General features: G+C 42.9%; 1 protein-coding gene across 1 annotated transcript in view; it reads left to right on the top strand.

Moving 5' to 3' along the window:
* Positions 1-17396, top strand: part of pole2 (polymerase (DNA directed), epsilon 2) — a 42975-nt gene that overhangs the window by 5454 nt on the left and 20125 nt on the right. The window contains exons 2-9 of the mRNA XM_086002938.1: positions 5239-5339; positions 6397-6472; positions 8639-8716; positions 10826-10919; positions 11730-11804; positions 12628-12711; positions 13832-13888; positions 15472-15520. Of these exons, the coding sequence (XP_085859064.1) occupies positions 5239-5339; positions 6397-6472; positions 8639-8716; positions 10826-10919; positions 11730-11804; positions 12628-12711; positions 13832-13888; positions 15472-15520 (614 nt within the window). The remainder of the gene's footprint in view (positions 1-5238; positions 5340-6396; positions 6473-8638; positions 8717-10825; positions 10920-11729; positions 11805-12627; positions 12712-13831; positions 13889-15471; positions 15521-17396) is intronic.

The following is a 17396-nucleotide window of genomic DNA, read 5'->3' as shown; positions in this document are numbered from 1 at the left end:
ACTTCAGTCTCCATCTTAATGAAGAATTCGATCATATTATGATCGCTCCGCCCCAAGGGGCCTCGCACAAAAAGATTGCTAATTATTCCTTTCTCGTTACATAATACCCAGTCTAAGATGGCCTGATCTCTGGTTGGTTCCTCGACATATTGGTCCAGGAAACCATCCCGTATACACTCCAGGAAATCCTCCTCCACAGTATTGTTACTAATTTGGTTAGCCCAATCTATATGTAGATTAAAGTCACCCATGATAACTGCCGTGGCCTTATTGCACGCGTCTCTAATTTCCCATTTAATGCCATCCCCAACCTCTGCATTACTGTTTGGGGGTCTGTATACAACTCCCACTAACGTTTTCTGTCTCTTGGTATTTCTTAGCTCTACCCATACAGTTCTACATCATCAGATGTAATATCCTTCCTTACAATTGTGTTAATCTCCTCTTTAACCAGCAATGCTACCCCACCTCCTTTTCGCCTGTCTTTCCTGAATATTGAATACCCCTGGATGTTGAGTTCCCAGCCTTGGTCACCCTGGAGCCATGTTTCCGTAATCCCAATCATATCATATCCGTTTACATCTATGAGGGCATGAAAGCAGAGCTAGCTAAAGTGAACTGGCAAAGTAGGTTAAGGGATAGGTCAATAGAGTTGCAGTGGTAGACATTTAAGGGGATATTTCAAAATATACAGAATATATACATTCCAACAAGAAAGAAAAATTCCAAGGGGAAAACCCACCATCCGTGGTTAACTAAAAAAGTTAAAGATAGTATTAAACTTAAGGAAAAAGCATATAATTGCGCAAAGATGGGTGGCAGGTCAGAAGATTGGATAGAATATAAAAAACAGCAAAGAATGACTAAAAGATTAATAAGGAGAGAAAAATTAAGAGTACGAGAGAAATCTAGCTAGAAATATAAAAACAGATAGTAAGAGTTTCTATAGATATTTAAAAAACAAAAGAGTTAACAAAGTGAGCGTTGGTCCTATAAAAAGTGAGTCTGGGGAATTAATAATGGAAAATAAGGAGATGGCAGTTGAATTGAACAAGTATTTTGCATCGGTGTTCACTATAGAGGATACAAGTAACATCCCAGAAATAGCTGTAAATCAGGAAATGGAAGGGAGGGAGGAACTCAAGAAAATTATAATCACCAGGGAAGTGGTACTGAGCAAATTGTTGGAGCTGCGGGCTGACAAGTCCCCGGGTCCTGATGGACTTCATCCTAGGGTCTTAAAAGAAGTGGCTAGTGAGATAGTTGATGCGTTGGTTTTAATTTTCCAAAATTCCCTAGATTCGGGGAAGGTTCCATTAGATTGGAAAATAGCGAATGTAACTCCTTTATTCAAAAAGGGAGGGAGACAGAAAGCAGGAAACTACAGGCCAGTTAGCTTAACATCTGTCATAGGGAAGATGTTAGAAGCTATTATTAAAGACGTTATAGCAGGGCATTTAGAAAAGTTCAAAGTAATCAGGCAGAGTCAACATGGTTTTGTGCAAGGGAAATCATGTTTAACCAATTTATTGGAGTTCTTTGAGGAAGTAACGTGCTGTGGATAAAGGGGAACCAGTGGAAGTACTGTACTTAGATTTCCAGAAGGCATTTGATAAGGTGCCACATCAAAGGTTATTGCGGAAAATAAAAGTGCATGGTGTAGGGGGTAACATTGGCATGGATAGAAGCTTGGCTGGCTAACAGGAAACGGAGAGTAGGCATAAATGGGTCATTTTCTGATTGGCAAGATGTAATGAGTGGTGTGCCACAGGGATCAGTGCTGGGGCCTCAACTTTTTACAATTTATATAAATGACTTGGATGAAGGGACCGAAGGTATGGTTGCTAAATTTGCTGATGATACAAAGATAGGTAGGAAAGTAAATTGTGAAGAGGACATAAGGAGGCTACAAAGGGATATAGATAAGTTAAATGAGTGGGCAAAGATCTGGCAAATGGAGTATAATATGGGAAAATGTGAAGTTGTCCATTTTGGCAGGAAGAATAAAAAGAAGCATATTATCTAAATGGTGAGAGATTGCAGAGCTCTGAGATGCAGAGGATCTGGGTGTCCTAGTGCATGAATCACAAAAGGTTACTATGCAGGTACAGCAAGTAATTAGGAAAGCTAATACTGTAGAATGTTATCGTTTATTGCGAGGAGAATTGAATACGAGGAGAATTGAATACAAAGGTAGGGATGTTATGCTTCAGTTATACAGGGCATTGGTGAGATCACATCTGGAGTACTGTGTACAGTATTTGTCTCCTTATTTAAGGAAGAATGTAAATACGTTGGAAGCAGTTCAGAGTAGGTTTACTAGACTAATACCTGGAATGGGCGGGTTGTCTTGTGAGGAAAGGTTGGACAGGCTAGGCTTGTACCCACTGGAGTTTAGAAGAATAAGAGGTGACTTGATTGAAACATATAAGATCCTGAGGGGTCTGGACAGGGTGGATGTGGAGAGGATGTTTCCTCTTGTGGGAGAATCTAAAACTAGGGGTCACAGTTTAAAAATAAGGGGTCGCCCATTTAAGACAGATGAGGAGAAATTTTTTCTCAGAGGGTTGTGTGCCTTTGGAACTCTCTTCCTCGGAGGGTGGTGGAAGCAGAGTCTTTGAATATTTTTAAGGCAGAGGTAGATAGATTCTTGGTAAGCAAGGGGGTGAAAAGTTATCAGGGGTAGGCGGGAATGTGGAGTAATTGGATCAGCCATGATCTTATTGAATGGGGGAGCAGGCTCGAAGGGCCGAGTGGCCGACTCCTGCTCCTAATTCGTATGTTCGTATGTAAAAACTTGGTCAAAGAGGTGGGTTGAAGGAGGGTTCTGAAAGAGAGAGGCAGAGCGGTTTAAGGAGGGAATTGCAGAGTTTGGGGCAGAAACAGCTGACAGCATAGGTGCAATGGATGGGCGAAGGGAGTGGGGAAAGCACAAGAGGCCAGAGTCAGGAATGCAGAGTTTTTGGGGGGTTTTAGAGCTAGAGAAGATTACAGACGTAGGGAGGGATGAGGCCATAAAGGGATTTAAATGCAAGGATGAGAATTTTAAATTTGAGGCATTAGGGTACGAGGAGCCAATGTAGGTTGGTGAGCACAGGCGTAATGGGTGAGCACAGGCGTAATGGGTGAGCAAGAGTTGGTGCAGGATAGGATATGGGCAACAGAGTTTTGATGAGCTGAAGTTTATAGAGGGTGGAGGATTGGAGACAGGCCTGGAGAGCATTGGAATAGTTGAGTATGAACGTGACAACGTTTCAGCAGCAGATGGGTTGAGGCAGGGGTGGAGATATGTGATGTTGTGGAGCTTTAGGTGGGTTTTGTGATGGAGAGGATATGGAGTAGGAAATTGTGCTCGGGATCAAATAGGATGCCAAGGTTGTGAACAGTCTGGTTCACCCTGAGACAGTGGCTGGGGAGGGAGATTAAATCGGTGATGGGGGGGCAGAAGGCAATGGCTTTGGTCTTCCCAATGTTTCACTGGAGGAGATTGTGGCTTCATCGGGGAAGGAGCAGTCTGACAACACAGAGGCATAGGATGGGCCGAGAGAGGTGGTGGAGAGGAAGAGCTGGGTGTTGTCAAAGTACATGTAAAACCTGACATGCCTTCAGAAGATGTTGCCAAGGGGCAGTATATAGATGAGGAAATGGAGAGGACCAAGGATAGGTGCTTGAGGGATTCCAGAGGTAACAGCATGGGAGTGGGAAGAGAAGTCAGTGCTGGAGATGGTCTGGCAGCGATTGGAGAAAACAGAGGTGAAAAGTAAACCTTTGAAAAGTACTATGTCCCTGACTGAGGGTTGATGGAAACCCCTGCATGCACAAATGTACCTTAAAGTAGATACTAAGTGTAATGTGATGCAAAGTTGGATAATTGGATGACAAACTATGTTCCAGAAAACTAAAAGATGTTCTTAAAATACCGTGGTGATGCATAACAGGTGCTTCCACAAAAGGGGAGGATGCAGATGTGATTTCCCCACTCTGCTTGGTTCCTGGTCTCAAGTCATGAAGTGCCTGGTGGATGCTATTTGCCTCCTTGGCTTGGAGGAGGAGGGAGATTTCGAGGGAGAATTATTGTTAGGGCATTATTGTGCATTGCCTAGCAGATGACTGAAGAGCACTTTTATTGGAGGACCTGGAGGTCACCTGTGTTCTGTTGCAGGAACTGTGTGCCCTGGAGAAACCTGTAATTGTAGTAAAATGGAGGAAATCGAAGCATTTCATGCCATACCTCTACAAAAATAATCAGACTTGTAGTCCTAAATGCCGTTCCTGATTAATCATGGGTGATTTAATGATTGTATTGTTTGTCTCGTGAGCTATTTTAGTTTTATCTCATGTATATACAGTAGTAATTATTGAAAAAGATGCTCGTTAATTTATTAAAAGGTTGATTTTTGGAGGCGTTCAAATCGACCATTTATAAAATAACTGGAAATGGAGGTTACCTCCTGGGAATTGTTTTATAAGCAACTACTAGTTTGTTAACACTGACGTTGACCAATGCTGCCTCCACAAGATCCTGCAAATCCACTGGCAGGATAGGCGCACCAACGTCCGTGTTCTTGCTCAGGCCAACATCCCCAGCATCGAAGCTTTGACCACGCTCGATCAGCTCCGATGGATGGGTCACATCGTCCGCATGCCCGATACGAGACTCCCAAAACAAGCGCTCTACTCGGAGCTCCAACGCGGCAAGAGAGCCCCAGGTAGGCAGAGGAAACGCTTCAAGGACACCCTCAAAGCCTCCTTGAAAAAAGTGCAACATCCCCACCGACACCTGGCAATCCCTGGCCCAAGACCGCACAAAGTGGAGGAGAAGCATCTAGGAAGGCGCCGAACACCTAGAGTCTCTTCGCCAGGAGCAAGCGGAAGCCAAGCGCAAGGAGCACACGTCAACCCAAGCACCCCACCCACCCGCCCCTTCAACCACCGTCTGCCCCACCTGTGACAGACTGTAGGTCCCGTGTTGGACTCATCAGTCACCTGAGAACTCATTTTTAGCATGGAAGCAAGTCATCCTCGATTCCGAGGGACTGCCTTAGAAGAAGAAGAAGGAGTTTGTTAACCTACAATAACTGTTTTTAAAGGCTATATATGGTATGTGCTGTGAATAAATGCCTGATTTCCACTTTCTAAACAAACTATGGTCTTATATTTCCTACTACAATAAGCCATGAGTGCTAGTACTTAATAAAATATTCACAATTTTCTACTGTTTTATTTCTCTATGATTAGTAATGCCGCCAAATTTCTTGTGGATGTCCTTGAGTCAGTCAGTGAGTTGGAACTTGAAGATGCAATTGAACGCATCATTGATGCAGTTGAAAAACAGCCACGTAAGTAATTATTGAAAGTTCAGAACAATTAAGTAGCTGAGATCTATTGTTGATCAACTCTAAGTGAAGTGTAATATGGTGTTCAGTCCTCAGCATTATCTTTTGTAATGGGAAAAAGATTCCACTGCATGCAATGATAATGGTTGGATTCTGGGGCATTGCTGGGATGGGTCTCAATCAGAGTTGCTTTGGGTTCTGTGTGTCTATACTGGGATTTTAGCTGTGGAGATGGGGTATGCAAATAGTTAAACTGCAACAGTACCCCTGCACACGCTTCGAGATCCCAAAGCCGAGGCTCTGCCAACCTGCACATAAGCCTTCTGGAATTTGTTAAGTGCGATGTGTGCCAATAGGAAAGTAATGTGCACTCTGTATTGAGTAAACAGAAACCCCACAACAACAACAATATAGCGCCTTTAATGTAGTAAAATGTCCCAAGATGCTTCACAGGAGTGTTGCCAAACAAAATTTGACACCGAGCTACATGAGATATTGAGACAGCTGACCAAATGCTTGGTTAAAGAAGTAGGTTTTAAGGAGCGTCTTAAAGGAGGAGAGAGAGATAGCGAGGCGGAGAAGTTTAGAGAGGGAATTGCAGAGCTTGGGGCCCAGGCAGTTGAAAGCATGGCCACCAATGGTGGAGCGATTAAAATCGGGGATGCGCTCGAGGCCAGAATTGGAGGAGCGCAGAGATCTCGAGGGGTTGTAGGGCTGGAAGAAGTTAGAGATAGGGAGGGATTTGAAGACAAGGATGAGAATTTTTAAAATTGAGGCGTTGCCGGACCGGGAGCCAATGTAGATCAGCGAGCACAGGGGTGATGGGTGAACGGGACTTGGAGCGAGTTGGGATACGGGCAGCAGAGTTTTGGATTTGTTGTAGATTTCTCAGTACAGTAGCTTGAGTTGGAGTCTTTTACCCAAATGATGGGAATCCATGTGTGTCAGATACCTGCCTATTCCAATTAAAAAAAAAAAAAAAAATCCAGATTCAGTTGTTACAACTTATAGTTAAATAAAGTAAAGGCAACCCTTTGATTTGTGTGTTTCTACTTTTCAGTGAACTGCAACATGATTGAGCAATCAATGGTGGAGGCAGCAGTCCAGGAGTGCAGTCAGACATGTGATGAAACTATGTAGGTCAACTGGAAGATTTATGTATCACGTTGACCAGATATTGTGTATGACAATCGCAACAATTTTCTAGTTTTCAAAATAGTTATATAAAATATATGCCGTTGTATGCCTCGGCAATGTCACTTTTCCACTCCTATTAACCAAAAGTATTATACTTCTAACAAGTTGGGGAGCAGCCATTCACTAAAATAATTGAGAGTATTGTAAGTTTTAAAATTCAATCTATCTGAGAGTTAAGGGGGTAATTTCACCTCTATATGTGATTTTCTATCATCCTACCTTGGCCCCAGAGCTCCTGACCCTTGCTCTCCAGCCCTGGCCTCTGTTCACTTCCTGACCCAGCCTTTCATTCCCAGTTTCTTTCTCACTAAAGCGTGTTATAGTGGCTCCTGGAGGCACGGTTGTTTTTCAGACTGGAGAGAAGTATACAGTGATGTTCCACAGGGGTTGGTATTAAGCTCACTGCTCTTTTTGATATATATATTAATGACCTGAACTTGGGTATACAGGACATAATTTCAAAGTTTACAGATGACACGAAACTTACAAATGTTGTAAACAATGAGGAGGATGGTAACAGACTTCAGGAGGACATGGACTGGTAAAATGGGCAGACACATGACAGATGAAATTTAACGCAGAGAAATGTGAAGTGAAACATTTTGGTAGGAAGAATGAGGAGAGACAATATGAACTAAAGGGTACAATTTTAAAGGGGGTGTACAAACAGAGAGACCTGGGGGTACTATGTACACAAATCTTTGAAGGTGGCAGGACAAGTTGAGAAGGCTATTAAAAAAGCATATGGGATCTTTGGCTTTATTAATAGAGGAATAGAGTACAAAAGCAAGGAAGTTATGCTAAACCTTTTATAAAACACTGGTTAGGCCTCAGTTGGAGTATTGTGTTCAATTCTGGGCACCACACTTTAGGAAGGATGTCAAGGCCTTGGACAGGACGCAGAAAACATTTACTAGAATGGTACCAGGGATGAGGAACTTCAGTTATTTGGAGAGACTGGAGAAGCTGGGATTGTTCTCCTTGGAGCAGAGGAGATTTAATAGAGGTGTTCAAAATCATGAATGGTTTTGATAGAGTGAATGAGGAGAAACTGTTTCCAGTGGCAGAAGGATTAGCAACCAGAGGGCTCAGATTTAAGGTCACCGGCAAAAGAACCAGAGGTGACATGAGGAAACATTTTTTTACACAGCAAGTTGTTGTGATCTGGAATGCACTGCCTGAAAGGGTGGTGGAAGCAGATTCAATAGGAACATGCAAATGGAAATTGGGTAAATACTTGAAAGGAAAAAATGTACAGGGGCTATGGGGAAAGAGCATGAGAGTGGGGTTAATTGGATAGATCTACCAAAGAGCTGGCACAGGCACGGTGGGCTGAATGGCCTCATTCTTTGCTGTATCATTCTATGAACTGATCCAGGCATGGCTGTGATACTCCAAGACACTTTTGGCACAGCCAGTCTTATTCACTAATGGAACCTGGAAGGGTAGACCTGTCACTGGGGGCTGGAATTGTTCCCACTAGGCTCCATATAACCATACAAACCAACTTCTGAATGGATTGGCTGGTCCTGGCTTGACAAGCAGCAGGAAACTTACCAGTGCTTTTTGCTGGTAGGCTACATGTTTTGCTTGTTTAAACTCTAGCAGTACTCCTGCACACCCTGGGGTCCCTAAGCCTTGGCTCAGACAACCTCTGTACTTAGTTAAGTGGGGTGTGTCATTTCTAGTTGATAAAAGGGGTGGGGGGGGGGGGGGAGATGCTTTTTATGCCAGTTATGGCTTCTGCCTGCTTTCTGGCCCTCGTGTCCTACTCCATTCCAGCATAGGCCTCAATCCCTTAGTTCCTCTCATGTACACATTTTGTAGCTACTCCCAGATAGGAAACCTGCAAATGCCAGAGTCAGACACAGAAATACAGTGAAATGTTGGGAGAAGCATACAGAAAGAGAAAGTGGGAGACTGAGTAAATTACAAACGAGTAGAAGAGAAGTAGAGTGAGATACAACTCTCTTGCCTCAGCAATGCCATGGGAGATCACCACTGAAGATTTGTGTTACTTTATCTGTTCAACCAATTACAACAACAAAATGTAGAAGTATATTTTAGTTAGTTTAGTTTTAACAATTTTGTATTTACATTTACAGAGAACACGTTTTCAATATAATTGGTGCATTTGATGTCCCTCGTTATATCTACAATTCAGAAAGGAAGAAGTTTTTACCGTGAGTTTTACTATTTTTCTTTTATTTAGAAGCCCAGGCAGTTTATAATTTTGCATGAACAATGTAGTTTGTATAACTTAATCTTAAAAGAGCAAACAATATTTCCAAGAATAAGATTTGTTGAGACTTGGATTGCTTTTCGGCTCACTCATGATTATAAGTCTTTTCTAACCTGCTTTTATATGATCCCCAAAAGCCCATATTGTGTTGGGGAACTAGTGTATTTGATAAATGTTTGACAGAGAAATGTTCCAGCAGTTTATCATTAGTTACGTTTTTCTTTCACATGTTCTATGAAGTTCAGCCATTACTCCTGCCCCAAAAAGCTGTAGAAGCTACATCATTACATAAATTTAAAACAGAAATAGACAGTTTCCTAGAAGTAAAGGGAATTAAGGGTTACGGGGAGCGGGCAGGAATTTGGACATGAGTCTAGGTTCGGATCGGTCATGGCCCTGTGGGTAGCGGAGCGGGCCCAGGGGCCGTGTAGCCTGATCCTGCTCCTATTTCGTGTGTCTAATTCTGTTAGACTCAGGAGATGGTTCTGTGATAGTGGATTGGCGGTTAGGATCAGATCAGCCATGATCTTATTGAATGGCAGAGCAGGCTCGAGGGGCCGATTGGCCTACTCCTGCTCCTATTTCTTATGTTCTTGAAAATGTCCTTTGTTGCTTCTGTACCCTGTTGGACCCCAGCTGGCCTCTTTCAGGTTACATAGCAAAAGTAAGTGGGTTGTCCTTGAGGGACAATATCAAATCTAATTTTGTAAATATTTCAAGGTTTAATAGAATGGAAGGGGGGGGGGAGATATCAGCCTTTCACTCACCAGGAAACTTGAGTAGTTTGATCACTCTTGGAACTTCATGCTCAAGGGACCTTGGTGTGCATGTACATAGATCCCTGAAGGCAGCAGAACAGGTGGATAAGGTGGTTAAGAAGGCATATGGGATACTTGCCTTCATTAGCCGAGGCATAGAATATAAGAGCAGGGAGGTTATGATGGAGCTGTACAAAACGCTGGTTAGGCCACAGCTGGAATACTGTGTGCAGTTCTGGTCACCACACTATAGGAAGGATGTGATTGCTTTGGAGAGGGTGCAGAGGAGATTCACCAGGATGTTACCTGGGCTGGTTGTTTTCCTTGGAGCAGAGAAGGCTGAGGGGGAACCTGATTGAGGTGTACAAAATTATGAGGGGCATAGATAGGGTAGATAGAAAGGAACTTTTTCCCTTAGTAGAGGGGTCAATAACAAGGGGGCATAGATTCAAGGTAAGGGGCAGGAGGTTTATAGGGGATTTGAGGAAGAACTTTTTCACCCAGAGGGTGGTTGGAATCTGGAACTCACTGCCTGAAAGGGTGGTAGAGGCAGGAACCCTCACAACATTCAAGAAGCATTTGGATGAGCACTTGAAATGCCATAGCATACAAGGCTACGGACCAAATGCTGGAAAATGGGATTAGATTAGACAGGGCCTGATGGCCGGCGCGGACGCGATGGGCCGCTTTCTGTGCTGTATAACTCTATGACTCTAACTCATCACTTTCACAAGAAAGAAAAGAAAGACTTGCATTTATATAGCAACTTTCACAACCTCAGGACGTCCCAAAGTGCTCCACAGTCAATGAAGTTCAAATTCTAGGTTCTTCTTGATTTCAAATATAAGTAACTAACTCAATGAATAAACTAGGAAATCTTACATTTTCTGCTGCATACCTCGTGAATACAAAGGTGCCGATGACCTACATGGGGGTGGGGGGACCCGAATACCTAAAATGTTTCTCATGATGGCAATAGGTTGACAAACATCCATAGAATGTCAGAGCTAAGGAGGGTTAGGCTTCCCAGGTGCTGGAAGAATCCAGTTGTCACATAATTGCAAAGGCCTCTTTGAAAATAATAAACAAAGCAAGCAGGTAAACAAGGCTGCAATTTAAAGCATTAACATACTAATATGTTTCAGACATTTAGTCTCTGTTCCTGGGTGGTTGTGCATCAATCAACCAGATTGCATTATTTTCTTTGTGAACTTGGAAATGCATATGCAAAATAAATAAATTTCAAAAAATAAGTCAAGGATTTTTACTAAGATCTTGTTTATGTACTGCAGTCTTTCAATGACGGGTCGTAGTGCGTCTTGTCTGTTTGGAACTGCCAGGAACAAAGCTGAACTTTTTTGTGAGCGCTACGCTATTATGCAACAGGTAAGGGAGAGGGAAAAATAAAACTTGCACATGTTCGAGGAGAAAATTATCTCATTATTTCATACTTGTTACTTTTTATTTTAAGGGACTGAACATCATTTGCAAACAAATCACTTCAATGCATACAGTCCTAGTGTTTGGTGCAAGATTGCAATTGTGCATTGAAGTAGAGAGGATTAGAAATAATCTTTGTGTATATTCCAGATACAATGTGGCAAATTACAATACATTTCAGTTTAAAAATACAGACTCACTTCAGCTAAATTCAAATTTCAAATCTTACAGATGTAGAATTAATCCAACTTCCTTCAGTCTCACAAGGACTTTATTAATTCTGGGTAAAATAGAACTGGATACAAAATGTGACTCCTATGAAACTTGGTTCCCATGTTAACAAAATGAGCATTATTGGCTTTAAAATTGTTTGTTCTAAATCTCTGTTCTATATATATAAAAAAATTGCTTCTGCAAAGCAACCTAATAGAAATATAGAAAATATTTTTATCATTCACACACAAGTCCTCAACTACAACAGAACACCAGCATCATTTAGTATAAATAGGTTTGATACCTCAACAAGGAACGATTTAATTCTACATATAGAATCCTATAGCACAGAAGGAGGTCATTCGGCCCCTTGTACCTGTACCGGCTCGTGGAGAGAGACTTGAGAAAGGGTTATTGGTTTCCTTTCATACAAATCATTTTTACGGGATGGCCTCCATATTTACAATTTTAGAAGAGTTAGGTAATTGTGGAATTGATAAACAGCTTGTTGCGTCTCGTATGCTAACACTTTTTATTTTACAGCGAACGCATAGGCACGAATTATTTACACCTCCTGTGACAGGATCACACCCTGATGAGAACAGGAATAAATTTCAAGTAAGATGTCAAATGTTTCTCGAACATTCCGTCTTTCAGATATAAATGTTAATTGTCTTTACTAGTTGAACTGCGGCATTTCCATGCACAAAAAGCAAATACAATTTGTGTTTCTTATAGCTGTCTCTGCTTGTCCCTCACTCTAAATTTTTTTCTCCATCATGTTTCCTGTCTTTTATCTTTTACACACTTAGGGGACAATTTTAAGGATCCCCGCCTGGCATAAACCAGGTGGGAGCAGCCTGAAAATGGCATTTGATCACTTAATGCCCTGTTTACACTCGTGCTCCAGTTGCCACTAACCTGGGTAGGATCTTGAGATGAGCCGCCAGAGAGCTTGCTTGTTTCAGGCAGGAGGCTACTTATAATATGCAAATCAGGGTCGTATGACATACAGCAGCCACTCGGCGAAGGAGGCTGATGGTAATTCATAACCCATATTTATTGTCACGTGATTACCACAGACCAATGATCTTGCATAGGATGAATCAACAAAGTAACAGTTATTTTTTATGTCGCTCCTATCCATTATCTACAAAGCAAACAGATATAGTAATTTGAAAAAGGTGTCATTATTCTGCAATTTCTGTTGCACCAAATTACCGAATATTGCCCTGTTGGATAGTGTTTGCTAATGATTAGCATTTAAGGGGAAAGTGAAATGGGGAAGGAATGCCATTCTGCAGTAAATCAAATGCAGTTACTTAAGAGCTGGTTTGAACTGCCGCTGGGAGATAAGTAATTCTGTATAAAGCAAGGAAGAAAATGCTTTTTATAGTTGTATTGCAGATTTTCAGACTTGCTATGTCTGCTTTATTTTTAGCTAAAAGCCATAGAAACGCTCCTCGGCAGCACATCAAAAGTCGGAGAAGTCATTGTTCTGGGGATGATAACACAACTTAAAGAGGTAGGCTAAACTGTGTGAATAAGTGTTCATATTACCAGAAATGTGGCTTTAGGTTACATTGAGATACAACAATGTTTCTCTGTTAGGATTCTGACATCAATAAAAGGTTTTGGGATGAACATGTAGAGTGATGAGTTCATTGCGTACTGGAGCAGCTCAGTGGTACACTGCTTTTTACGGAGTAATTGGATATGGATGTTCGCCTATGTTTTCCCCACACTTAGAATTTTGAACTGCTGCAGATGGAACTTGGATACTTCAAATGAAATTATGGTGAAGTTGTTTAATGTACTACATAATGTGGCATTGAGTCATACAGACTAGGAGGGTCCCAGATTTGATACCTGGTTTGTATCGAGTTAGCTATCAAAACTTGGATGGTGGTAGAAACTCTGCTGTTGGCTTCAACATCCCTCAAAAGGTTGATCAGGGTTGCTGCAGATGACTATTATCTGGTAACCTCTGCTGGAACTGCGTATGCTATGTGAGAAGTGGCTTGGGCTCACTTGTCATGACTCTCACGATTGAACTTCCTGTAAACATTCACTGTGTCGACAGTCACAAGAAGAGTGGTCACGTGGTGGGGGGGGGGGTTGTCTGTAATACTGTACCCCACCATGAGGCAGGAGAGGACGATTAAGGGGAAAAATATTGGGAGATCGAGCAAAAAGCTTTTTATTGTGCTAAATTTGCGTAATCACAGAATCACCACAGTGCAGATAGAGGCCATTTCGGCCCATCGAGCCTGCACCGACACACATCCCACCCCATCCCCGCAACCCCACGCATCCAATCCCCCTAACACTAAGGGTCAATCCATCACAGCCAATCAACCTAACCCGCACATCTTTGGACTGTGGGAGGAAACCGGAGCACCCGGAGGAAACCCACGCAAACACGGGGAGAATGTGCAAACTCCACACAGACAGTCACCCGAGGCCGGATTCGAACCCGGGTCCCTGGTAATGGTAATAGTTATCACTGTTGCCACCTTTGTTGTTTTTAAAAAATATATTAATCTCAAAATAAATCCAGTACATCCAAAAAATGAAATGGTCAGTTAATTTTTTATGTTATTACTGCTGAAGGACCTTATTGTTAATTATATTTACTGTTTTAGGGAAAATATTTTCTTGAAGATCCAACTGGGACTATTCAGCTCGACCTTAGCAAAGCCATATCCTTTTATATGCTCTCAATCATGGAGTTTAAAGCTCATGTGAACTCGGTATGAAAAGCAAAGTGTAATCACAAATTTTACTGCTAAACCTAAAGTAGACAAAATGAGCTAAAGTCAAAAATAGTGGTTGGCTGATAAAGTTGGATTAAGGGGGAAAAATTGGGTTGATTTGTGCCTCTCGTTAGCGCCCCGCCCTCCAGGGCGCAAATCCCCAGGCGCAGCGCCGCTAACGCCTCACGCGAAATTCAGCGGGAGGTTAGCGGCGGTAGTAGCTGGTAATGCCCCATGGCGCTGTGCCGCCGGCGATGACATCATCGCCACGCGCAGCGCCCCGGCTGCAAACTTCAGTTGCGCCCCCATGCCCATCGCCGGATGATATGTCCGACAGGGTCAGGGGGCGTTTCTGCAGCCGCGGTGGCGGTAGTAAAAGGGGCATGTGTCGGGTGGCCATTTTTTTGGGGCCGACTGCCAGCACCTGCCCCCTTCCCCTTTTTTCCTCTGGGTGCCGGCCGCGATCGCTCAGGCCAGCACTGCTCTTGAGTGCCAGGCTGTTTTCACGGCACCCCACTCCCCGGTGGTCCAGCAGGGCCCCAGTGCGCGCAGCGCTAGGCCTCTCTTTAATCAGGGGAGGAGGTCTGCAATGACTTGGCGCTACGTGCTGGCGCTGTTGCACGTAGTGCTGTGATATTCGGTTGTAGTGCCCCAAGAAGGAGGTGGAGCGCTTCCAGTAGTGCCCCCTCCTGCTTGGGGCGCTACAACTCAATTTCAGGCGGAGGGGCGCTAACTTTCACCCATGAGTGAAGGAGTCCCACTTTTATAAGATCTTGGAAAGGAATGAATTGGAGTAGGAGATTGTGCAGTGAGTCTTAGTGTCAACAATTGAGAATGAAGTGAGGAGGAAGAGTACATTGCATGACGTAGCTAAAGTTTCGGAGGAACAGAGAGGAAAATCTTCAGAGAAACTGTGCGCATAGTAATATCAATTTAAAAAGAAAAAGTTAAAGTTTATTTCGGGTAGAGAGGGGGATCACACGTTGAGTGACTAGCCTTTTCTGAATTTTGTCCAGGTAAACAAAATAACCAGTTAATCTGAAGTGTTAAGACTATGTTTATTAAAGCTCATGAGTATCTGTTATAAGTTGCTTGGCGTTGGGTGAAAGATCCTGACATCAGATAACTAGACAAAATCATGAAGTACAAAGGAAAAGACAAGTACTGAGTGCATTTTGTAAATTGTTCTATTGCACTGCAGAGCATTTGTATAAGCTTTGGATCAAAACGAGTGAAATTGGAACCAATGGAGAATTGTTTCCCAATGGCTCCGGGGTCTCTAGCTGTGTCTGTGTTGAACCTACAATTAGCACAGTTAGTGACTTGTCTTTTTATTTCTTATTCCTTCACTTAAGAGAACGTGTCTAACCTCAATTCAGTTGCTGTTCCAAGTGTTAGTGTGTCAATAGGTCACTGACAACAGGAGCTTTCCATGAATGTTATGTATCTTAAAAATGTATTTTTTCTGTAGCTTATGATCCTGAAGTTCCATTTTTATCTTGTCAGTAATTTCTTTAACTGCAAAGTACCAGTTTCACAGTGGCTTATATACAGAATCCTGCTTTGTTCTTACAGAAGGTAATGGTCGAGAATAAATTAATTTTGACAGTGCTTGCAGCAATTTTCATGTCTTTCTGCCACCAAATGTCATTGCCTTGCTAGCCCTCTCTTGTTTTTCCATCTATTTCAATAGGAGGTAGCACAATGCTGTTTTATGGTTGCATTGAAAAACCATCTTAGGTTCTTGAATTTTAATAGTTCTACACAAGTAATGGTCAATTTGAGTAATTAAAAAGGTATTTACTAATTGTCTCTTGAATGCACTGACATGACATGAATCCTAATCATGACTATTTGCCAACAAGCTACTGTAATAAAGAAAGAATGGTGCCTTTCGTAATCTCGGGACATCCTAAAGCGCTTGACAACCGAAGAAGTACTTCTGAAAGGTAGTCGCTGTTGTAGTGTAGGGAAATGTGGCAGCCAATTGGTGCACAGCAAGGTTCCACAAACAGCAATAAAATAAAGACCAGATAATTTATTTTAGTGATAATTGGTTGAGGGCTAAATATTGTCCAAGACACCAGGAGAACTCCCCAGCTCTTTTTTGAATACTGCCGTGGGATCTTTCTCGTCCACCTGAGAGAGCAGATAGGCCTTGGTTTAACATTTCATCCAAAAGTTGGCACCTCCGACAGTGCAGAACTCCCTCAGTACTGCACTGGAGATTCAGCCCAGATTATATGCTCAAGTCTCTGGAGTGGGACTTGAACCCACAACCTTCTGACTTAGAGGCAAGAGTGCTACCACTGAGACAAGGCAAGAGGAAGCAGCTGATTGGGTGAGTACGGTCAGGTGAGTATTTATACTACTCTATAGTTTGACAGTTAAGATTAATAGTTTATAAAGTTTAGAAGATCTTAATTTTTGTGGTTATAGTTTCTAAGGTCCCTGTTGTGTATCGGGGAGTGCTAGTAACCAAGGGCCCTTGAGTATATCATTTAATTGTAGTGTAATTAGTGGTATTGATTTGATTTAAATATTCAAGAAGGAGTTGGATATATTTCTCAAGGCTAAAGGGATCAAGGGGTATGGGGAGAAAGCAGGGACCGGGTACTGAATTTGGATGATCAGCCATGATCGCATTGAATGGCAGAGTAGGCTCGAGGGGCCGAATGGCCTACTCCTGCTCCTATCTTCTATGTTTCTAATTTAAATTAATTAAAAGGTAAGTCATAGCAGGACAGCTCGGCCCCGTGGCATGCTCCTCCTGCGCTATGTGGGAAATCAGGGACGCTTCCTGTGTCCCTGACGACCATGTGTGCGGGAAGTGTATCCAGCTACAGCTACTGACAGACCGCATTGTGGCGCAGGAGCTGCGAATGGATACATACTGGAGCATTCACGATGCTGAGGACATCGTGGATAGCACATTTAGGGAGTTGGTCACACTGCAGGTAAAGGCTGCACAGGCAGGAAGGGAATGGGTGACCACCAGGCAGAGTAGTAGGCGCAGGCAGGTAGTGCAGGCCCTGTGGCCATCCTCCTCTCAAACAGATACACCAATTTGGATATTGTTGAGGGAGATGGCTTATCGGGGGAAGGCATCAGCAGCCAACTTCCTGGCACCGTGGGTGGTTCTGCTGCACAGGACGGGAGGAAAAAGAGCGGGAGAGCTATAGTGATAGGGGATTCTGTTGTAAGGGGAATAGATAGGCGTTTCTGTGGCCGCAAACGAGACTCCAGGATGGTATGTTGTCTCCCTGGTGCAAGAGTCAAGGATGTCTCGGAGCGGCTGCAGGGCATTCTGGAGGGGGAGGGTGAACAGCCAGTTGTTGTGGTGCATATAGGTACCAACGATATAGGTAAAAACTGGGATGAGGTCCTAAAAGCTGAATATAGGGAGTTAGGATGTAAATTTAAAAAGTAGGACCTCAAAGGTAGTAATCTCAGG

The sequence above is a fragment of the Somniosus microcephalus genome, chromosome 12 (assembly GCF_052327205.1).
Source record: "Somniosus microcephalus isolate GS21.2 chromosome 12, FLI_Smic_1.0, whole genome shotgun sequence".
Lineage (NCBI taxonomy): Eukaryota > Metazoa > Chordata > Chondrichthyes > Squaliformes > Somniosidae > Somniosus > Somniosus microcephalus.
This window is presented reverse-complemented; position numbering and strand designations above follow the sequence as displayed.